This window comes from Centroberyx affinis, unplaced genomic scaffold (genome assembly GCF_046629955.1).
Source record: "Centroberyx affinis isolate AG114_WGS23_722 - 3 ecotype Tasmania unplaced genomic scaffold, CSIRO-AGI_Caff_v1 ptg009809l_1, whole genome shotgun sequence".
NCBI lineage: Eukaryota > Metazoa > Chordata > Actinopteri > Beryciformes > Berycidae > Centroberyx > Centroberyx affinis.
In genome coordinates, this window is record NW_027284644.1 from 19,683 (window position 1) to 29,132 (window position 9,450).

General features: G+C 44.6%; 1 protein-coding gene across 1 annotated transcript; it reads right to left on the reverse strand.

The window, feature by feature from the left end:
- Positions 1 to 4,630: 4,630 nt before the first annotated feature.
- LOC139640569 (exocyst complex component 3-like protein 2) lies at positions 4,631 to 8,608 on the reverse strand. Its single transcript, XM_071514744.1, has 2 exons — positions 8,492 to 8,608; positions 4,631 to 6,373 (listed from the first exon to the last, which is right to left on the reverse strand). The coding sequence occupies exons 1-2, from the start codon at positions 8,530 to 8,532 to the stop codon at positions 6,085 to 6,087; spliced, it is 330 nt and encodes a 109-aa protein (XP_071370845.1). The 5' UTR covers positions 8,533 to 8,608; the 3' UTR covers positions 4,631 to 6,084.
- Between the last annotated feature and the right edge of the window lie 842 nt (positions 8,609 to 9,450).

Consider the following 9,450-nt stretch of genomic DNA (forward strand, 5'->3'; position numbering starts at 1 on the left):
ACACTGTCCCGCTGACTGAGGAACACTGTCCCGCTGACTGAGGAACACTGTCCCGCTGGCTGAGGAACACTGTCCCGCTGACTGAGGAACACTGTCCCGCTGGCTGAGGAACACTGTCCCGCTGACTGAGGAACACTGTCCCGCTGGCTGAGGAACACTGTCCCGCTAAGTGAGGAACACTGTCCCGCTAAGTGAGGAACACTGTCCCGCTGGCTGAGGAACACTGTCCCGCTAAGTGAGGAACACTGTCCCGCTAAGTGAGGAACACTGTCCCGCTGGCTGAGGAACACTGTCCCGCTGGCTGAGGAACACTGTCCTGCTGACTGAGCACTGTCCCGCTAAGTGAGGAACACTGTCCCGCTAAGTGAGGAACACTGTCCCGCTGACTGAGGAACACTGTCCCGCTAAGTGAGGAACACTGTCCCGCTGACTGAGGAACATCCAGAACATTCAGAACATAACGTTTTACAGTTTGACACAGATTACAAGGAAATCAATAAGTAAGTAATAAATAAGTTTGTCATCATAAAGCTGTGGCATAAATAGGCAGTTTGGATTCAGACACGCGTCATTTTCAACACATCAGGTTTGTCCAGTTAAAGAGAAGAAAGCTTTGAACTTCAACGAGGTTCTTCAGTTACTGGATAACTTTATGAAATACTTTTTGTTTTTGTAAGTGGCTCTATTATTGCAATTAAAATTTAAATGTATTACATTTTCAAAACTCTGTCCTTTTCTCCAATCAGTTTCAGTCTAACTCCAGGAAACGCATCACAGCTAGACTCGCTCCTGATTGGCTCTCCTCACTTAAATAATGACTGAAATCCATCCAATCGGGGTCCAGTCTGCAGCATCTGAGCTGAAAAAGTCTCCACTCAGCAGGTTCACCTCATTTTGAATTAGAGGAGCCGCTGCTGTCGGCCAATCAGGAGCCAGTATCGTGACGACTCAGTGTGCACATTCATTCAGTTCAACTCATTCAGTTCAACTTTGAACTAAACTACATTTATCAGCAGAACATCATGAAGAACTTTATTCTGATGCTGAGACAGAGGAGAGCTGGAAATTTAATGTCAACAGTTTGAGATATAAAAGGCTCTGAGGTTGTTTGCCTCAATAAATGTCTCTTTTATTTCAATACATGGCTGAAATAGAGGTTTGCATTACTTTTCAATATGTCAACAGCAATCCACTTTGTTATTGGCATGCAGCTGCTGGCTGAAACCTCCTGGTGGATTTTAAAACCTGCAGGGCGTCGGCGAGAAAATAACGGTTCTGTTGGGTTTCATGTTGTGTTTTTACGATATGAACTAAACGCCCAGATGTGTTGAAAATGACACGTTGTTTTAAAGAGCGCTGCCATGTGAATATAAAGCAGAGCTGCATCGAATTACAACCCTTCATCCGCCAGACAGCGGGAGACTCTTCAGGGCGGACCGGGCTGCGAGTAAGAGGAATTGAGGCTGTGATGGACACTCAAAAGATCCAGAAAATCCCAAAATCCAGTAAACAGCAAGACCTGGTCTCAGTTTACCAGTTTGGGTTTTTTGGCTTCATCAGGCTAATGCGTTTCAGCATAAACTGGAGCTCTGATGAAGACTTTATGCCAAAATGCCAGAAGTGTGACCAAGTCAGCTTTGCTAGAGTCCCAAGTCAGTCTCAAGTCTTGAGGCACAAGTCTCAAGTCAAGTCCCAAGTCTAAATGTAGAACAGCAAGTCAAGTCAGAACAAATCAAGAGTCCAGTATCAATTTAATATCTTAAAGAAAACTAAATATCTAGGACTTTTCAATGCAATATGGTTTTAATAGGATAAAAACTTGGTAAGAGCATCATGAGTTTGATTTCTATAATCAGTTTCAACTTCAATAAATTCAATCATTCCATACAAATTCAGAAAACAGAATTTAAATTCAGTCGTCTGCTGGAACAAATCTCATCACTTTCAATCTGAGTCATTTACACAAACACAAGATCTCAAGTCAAGACTTTAGAAACCTTTTCAAGTCATCAGAGTACAAGTCAGAGTCAAGTCCCAAGTCACCAGAACCCAAGTCAAGTCTCAAGTCTCAAGCTATTCAAACTGTGACTCGAGTCCAAGTCATGTGACTCGAGTCCAAGTCATGTGACTCGAGTCCCCACCTCTGTGAAACGCATTAGCCCGATGAAACCAAAATTAAAAAAAACTGGTAAACTGAGAGCAGGTCTTGCTGGAGTGCCGCTCTCCCATGATCCTCGTGGTTTTCCTCTCTTGCTCTCAGGATGTTTGAGCGGGAGCAGAAAGCCTCCGATCTGATCACAGCCAATCAGAGCCTCTGTCTGTTGTTCGGTCCCTCAAAGCCCCAAAGAGTGACCCATCTCACTTCCTATACATCTCCACACTGTTTCGATTCTTCTGGTCCAGACACATTTAATCAATACCATAATGTTCCACTGTGAAAGGCATGATTAATCGATCACCAAAACAGCGATATTCAGGTTGTAGTCCCACCCAGCTCTGTCCCGTGTCCCTCATCACACCAAGAGTTTAACTAGCCCAATAATCACTCCTTTAAATACAAAGACACAATCAGCATAGTAGAGATTCAGATAATCAACATCGTCTAGTACCTTAGATTGAGATTTGTCTTTTTTTCTTTTTTTTTTTTTTAACACGTGCAACAATAAAACTACAATCTTCCAGGTTCAGTCGTGAAGTGTTCCGCTGTCCCGCTTCTTTGGCTGGAAACACAAACTAAATCCCACAGTCCTCTGATCTCAGGCCAGATTACGGCACAAGGGACAGTCTCAACCGGATCCTGCGGACCGGTGAATGTCTTGGAAGGTTCGAAACTCCAAACCGAATTCTACGTTTAATGCACTAAGCGCTCGCTAGATTTATGGCACAAGGACTGGGAAATGTCTTTGGTTGGAAATCCAAACGCTGGATTCATGTGGTTTATGTCCAGAGAGGGAAAGTTCACCAGCCCAGTAGTCCCTGGCTGGTGTGAAATCATCCTCACCGCCAGAACCTGAGTGAGGGGAAACGGAGATAATATGCAGACGGCAGCTAAACAGTCTGGTGGGGCTACACACTTTGTTCAGTTCAGTTTAGGCCGTCCCTCTGTGTGTGTGTGTGTGTGTGTGTGTGTGTGTGTGTGTGTGTGTGTGTGTGTAGACTGCAGAGTCCGCAGCTCAGGATCCATTTCAGACACGGAAGACTCTCCATTCCTCCATCCTGTTGAAAGGTGGCTGAAAGTCAGGAGCGAGGCGATGAAATCCTTAAATCCTGAAGGTAAATGTCAGTTCAGTTCAGTTTAGTTCAGTTCAGTTCAGCATGTGAGCCACAGTCTGTAGAGTCCTGGTCCTGGTTTGGGGCCCAGCTGTCACACAAACTCAAATTTGATCTTTAAAATGTGTATAGGTAGAAATCCACATGGAGGTTGATATCTATAAAACTTGAACTAAACATTGAAAATGTTCCCAACGTCTTCCATATTGTAGAGACATGATATGATAGAATACTTAAAGGAAAAATCCACCCCAAAACATTGTAATACTATTAAAAACAGCTACTGGCGATGTTCCTTACATCTCTGGCTCCACTCAGTAGTTTGTTGTGTTCTTCTTCTTGGTGGATAACCGGCCAATCGCAGACGAGCTGACATCACCTCCAGATGTTCCCAGCAGCTCCAGTGGAGTTTGATATGAGAAAATGTTTCAGGATGTAAAACCTCAGCGGTAAACGTCAGGTTTCGGTGTCAGTCCCTCAGGATCAAAGAGCGAGGGCTTCTTCTTTCTAGAGCCGCCATTTTGGCACCGAGAGACGTTCAACAATCACACAGGGAGAGATCCATCGGAGAAGAGGAGAGAGACCAGTTTCTCCACCCACAGGAGCAGGAGAGAGAGACCGGTTTCTCTCAGTCACTACCCGCACACCGGTCGAGTCTCTGCAGGAGGAAAAAGGGTTTTCTCTTCCAAGTGGATTCATTACATCGGTTCATTTGGCTTCTGTAACCAACTTGACTGAACATCTAGTAAAACGGCAGCAAATTGTTTTTTATTCAATGGCAATAAATTTTGGATGTTTATCATTCAGAAGTGGTTGTAGTTTGTTTTCCTCATGCCGACTCACATCTGACATGTCACATCTGAGCGGCTGAACCAATCATGTGACAGTAAAGATAACTTAACGTGTTCACTGGTTGTTCCTTCTTCCTGTGGGGGCGGGGTTTATTAGATTGTGTGTTTGTGTGTGTATGGTCTATCAAAATTTAAAAAAATACCCGTGCACACGCTATGCACTCCAGAAAAGCACAAATATCCTCGCTATTGGACTGTGTGTGTGTGTGTGTGTGTGTGTGTGTGTGTGTGTGTGTGTGTGTGTGTGTCTGCTTATCTGAGCTTTCTTAAGGTGCTGCAGTCTGCTCAGAGCGATTCTCAAAATGTCAAACCAATTACAGACTTTATTTTCAGTCCGTCTTTATCCTTAATTGTTGGTGTTGCGTCTTTATTCCGTTCCCATGTCAGGCTATATATTATTATATATAGCCTGACAGGAAGCTCTCTTCACTTCTTCTCTTCACTTCTTCTTCTCCTCAGAAAACGTCGATGATGTTTTCCCGCCGGCGGTGAGAGCTCAGTGTGGATTTGACGGGCGCTGCTCTTCCAACTTCAAATCAAAGATGGCAGCGAGCTAGAGAACGCCAGAGATACAACACGGTCTCACGGCAGTGAAATAGTCACAAAGATTTAATCTATTGATTCGTGTACATGGACACGATTTTTTTCGTGAAATGAACACGACCTAGAAAACGTTCCTCCACCACGAATTTGAAAACGTAAGTTTTGTCAAATAAAACTACTTGTAGCATGATGTAACCAATTTTTCTGTCATTTTATTCTATTTGTGTTATTTATTTTCCTTCTGTGGATGTCTGGCTATGTAAAGTGTTTATATGTGTTTGTCTGGTATTTGGGTGGGGGGTGGGTGGGGGATTCGATTAAGTTTCTTTTTCTTTTTCTGTTGGACCTGTTTGGATTTATGATATAATGTGAAAAATTACAATAAAAAGACCCTGATCAAAAAAAATAAAACTACTTGTGTTACGGTTATGGTTAGGCAACTAAAACAACTTGGTTAAGGTTAGAGAAATGGTTTGGTCACGGTTAAATAAGAAAAATGTTTGTTAAAAATTTAAATGTGGCTTACGGATGAAATGTACTTTGAACACCCTGGGAATTGAACCCCAGTCGTCGGCATCAAAGGCAAATGTATTCGTCCATCCGCCCCCCCGACCACAACGCCCTGACTGGCCACAGTTTTGTTTCAATGTCAAACTACTTCCTGAGTCCCGACTGACAGAAAAAAAAAACGTGTTGAAGGCATGAAAGATACTTCCAGTTGAAATACATTAGTTTGAAAGTGTCACGAAAAAATGGAAAAATCGTGTCCATGTACACACATCAATAGATTACATTTCCTGACTATTTCACGAACTTCCGTGAGACCGGGTTGAAAGATATCAATACAGTTTCATCGTATCTTGTATTATATTTGGAGTCACAGCTTCTGCTTCCCAAGTCTCTGCTAGCTGAAAACACAGAGTGGGTTTGGTGGATTCAGGACCTTCACTCGTTCCCATCGTCCTTTTCTCTCCACTTTACTTTCCCATTCATTTTCTTTCTTTCTCTCTCTCTCTCTCTCTCTCTCCACATCCTGCTATCCTGATTCAGTAGCTCTCATGCCGCGTTCACACTTTTCCTCTTTTGGCAAACCGCACGGACGCCGCGCCCGGCTTCTTTTTTTTAATTTTTTTTTTTAAGTTCGAGCAGCAGAGCGCTTTCTAGAGCTGAGAAAAGTTCAGACCACGTGACCCGGTCCGACAAATCACAAGGATGAAGAGACGGCCGTCCGATCAAAACGAGGAAGAAGCGGGTTTGACAGTTAAAGAGAAGCAGAATGAAAAAAAAGAACGTAGCAGTAGTAACGTTTGTAGTAGTTGAGTTGCTGAAGTGTTTGAACAGCCGCTACTGAAACTAGCTGTAAATCGAACAAACCCCACTTTTGATTATCAGCACTAAATGCGGTCGGTTGGCGGTCGGCTTAGAGAACGTCGTCGGGGTTTTCGCGGACGGGGGTCCTGGTCTTGCGTCGGGGGCGGAGCGCGGTGAAGCAGGACGAGGCGGTGAGGGCGATGCGGCTCAGACCCACGTTCAGGCAGTGGACCTCGGAGGTGACCGGCACCTCGGAGAACAGGGCGTGGTCCCGGGACAGCCGGGCCGGGCCGCCGCCGTCGATGTTCTCGATGTCCTTGACGATGTTGAGGATCTCCTGCCGCTCCGCCTGCCGGGTCATACCCCGGATGTTCAAAATGGCCGACACGTGCTTCTTCCTGGATACAGACAGGGGGGAAAGAGAGAGAGATAGATAGAAAAAATGTAAATGAGGTGTAATTTCATTAGCTGGGTTGAAGCGAAGAAATGAAACTGAACTCAGGGAGTCATTCCTATGGTTCCCAGGGTCCTATGTTCCCCAGATTTATATGGCACATAATGGGAACATGACAAAGGGTCCTATGTTCCCCAGTTCTAGAGTTTGGGTTAGGGTTAGGTTGGTTGTTGATTGCACTTCTGGTCCTTAGGGTTAGAGACCTTCAAAATCAAATCAAATGATAACCATTGCTTTTGTTGTGTTTATATAGCTGTTTTGAAGCCTTGTTCCACCAAAAAAAACTGGATAATATTTATGAAATATTTTAACTTGAAACAGGTCAAATTTGACCAGAACACAATAGGAAGGTTAATGTGTGTCAACAGAATATTGAACTGGGGAACATAGGACCCTGGGGACATAGGACCTTGAGAACTTAGGGACCCTGGGAACATAGGACCCTGGGAACATAGGACCTTGGGAACATAGGACCTTGGGAACATAGGACCCTGGGAACTTAGGACCCTGGGAACATAGGACCCTGGGAACTTAGGACCCTGGGAACTTAGGACCCTGGGAACTTAGGACCCTGGGAACATAGGACCTTGGGAACATAGGACCCTGGGAACTTAGGACCCTGGGAACTTAGGACCTTGGGAACACAGGACCTTGGGAACTTAGGACCCTGGGAACTTAGGACCCTGGGAACTTAGGACCCTGGGAACATAGGACCCTGAGAATTTAGGACCCTGGGAACTTAGGACCCTGGGAACTTAGGACCTTGGGAACTTAGGACCCTGGGAACTTAGGACCTTGGGAACTTAGGACCCTGGGAACATAGGACCTTGGGAACTTAGGACCTTGGGAACTTAGGACCCTGGGAACTTAGATACGCTCTCAAACTCAGAACAGTTAGGACAGAAAACACATCAGACACATGGAAGTCTTTACATGATGGTTCCATCACACAAGAACAACAATAACATCAGACTGAAGCCTGGTGAGGTAACAGAGGAGGAAGCTAATACTATGAAGCCTAGCGCTCTGCACTAACTGAAAAATACAATCTATCATACTAAGTTATCTAGGTTAGCTAGTTAGCTAGCTGACCTTCAAGTTCAAACTAGCCATACTAGCCTGTAGCTAGCTAGGTAAACTAGTTAGCTAGCTGCTGACCTTCAACAGCATGATGCCATGGTCAGGAATGAATGAAAAGTCATGGTCATTTATATTTTTTATTTATATTTTAACCAATTACCATTGAAGTGTGCCAGTTAGCTAACTTCTAGTTCAAAAAACTACGGTTTAACTGAACCAATCAGATTGTTTCTGCCTCCAGAGCAGCTCTGTCTCTGAGAAATGTTTGTAGAACTAAAACTACAATCTGCAAAATTTTATGAAAATTCACCCTTTCCAGCCACCCAGCCTCTCTAATTCCATTCATCATAATTCAGGTAAATATACCTGAATTACAATGGAAACCCAGGTTCTGTAGCAGAGAATGAACAAGGTTCAGGTGTCGCTCGACACAGTTGGGATAACGGTTAGCTGTAGTAGATCAATACAGAGTACTGTGCTTAATATAGAACACATTCCCCTGCCCTGTCTTTAGGGGTTTACACACACACACAAGCACACACACACACACACACACACACACACACACACACACACACACACACAGAGTTTCCTACAAGAGTTTTCAGGGGCGTTTTGGGCTCAGTAGGTTAAAGGTCAAACGCCATGGCAGCCATGTCACGCTCAGAGAGGAAGCGAAGTGTTTATGCTTTGTCTTCAGTCACACACACACACACACACACACACACACACGAACACACACACATACACACACACACACACACACAAACTTTCTTTTAAAGTGTGCCAGCTAGACTTCCCTTAAAAACAAGGAAACCAGTTTGTCTGTTGTGCTTTTTAACTAGCAGAGCAGCCAGTAAAAATCAGAGCTGAGCCCGAAGGCCTGCGGTGTGAACGGGGCCCGGAGGCCCGGCGGCCCGGCGGCCCGGAGGCCCGCGGCGTGAACGGGGCCTTGGACTGGACAGGGACTGTGTTTTGTTACCTGACATCAGGAAACTCTCGGACCAGAACGCCGACCTCCATCTGGATCGAAGGAACGTCTTCCAACTGGATAATCTCCGAGATATGAGACAGAGCACTGTCCAACCAGCTGGAGGGAGACTCCTGAGAGAGAGAGAGAGAGAGGGAGAGAGGGAGAGAGAGAGAGAGAGAGAGAGAGAGAGAGAGGGAGAGAGACAGAAAGAGAGAGAGAGACAGAAGAGAGAGAGAGAGAGAGGGAGAGAGAGGGAGAGAGAGGGAGAGGGAGAGAGAGAGAGAGGGAGAGAGAAAAGATAAAATGTGTTAGATGAGATGTAATTCATATTTTGTCAGATTAATGTTGACAGTCATACAGAATATTGCTGAAAAAAATCTCCTGTAATAGAGAAAGAAAGAAACAGAAAGAGAGGGGTTGTATCAGGTCTCTGTCTCTTCTGAGAACAGCTGATGTACAGAGTGTGTATGTCTTCTGCTCCATGTGTTCTTCTAACTCTTCTGTTTTTATGTAAAGCACTTTATAAACTCTGGTTTTAGATAAGTGCCACACAAATACACTTTCTTCTTCTTCTTCTTCTTTTGGTCCTTCTTGCTCTGGTTCTTCATCTTCTTCTTTCTCTGGTTCTTCTTGTCTTCTAGTTCTTCTAGTTTTTGCTCTGCTTCTTCTCGCTGTTCTTCTTGTTCTGATTCTTCTCCTGGTTGTTTTTCTTCTCCTTATTGTTCTTGTTTTGGTTCTTCTTCTTCTTCTTCTTCTTCTTCTTCTTCTTCTTCTTCTTCTTCTTCTTCTTCTTGTTATTGTAAACTGACTGGCGGACGGCTGGCTGACTGGCAGAGGCTACAGCAGGCTTGGTCACATTCAAATGACATGAACCTCTACAGCAGTGGTTCTCAACGTGGGGTCCGGGGACCACCAGGGGTCCTTGAGTGGGTTCCAGGTGGTCCCCAACAAATTGATGAATTGTTAAA

Coding starts and splice junctions, on each gene's coding strand:
- LOC139640569 (XM_071514744.1), bottom strand. CDS start 8,532: ATGGAGGTCGGCGTTCTGGTCCGAGAGTTTCCTGATGTCAG. Junction 6,374..8,491: donor CGAGAGTTTCCTGATGTCAG/GTAACAAAACAC, acceptor GTCTGTATCCAG/GAAGAAGCACGTGTCGGCCA.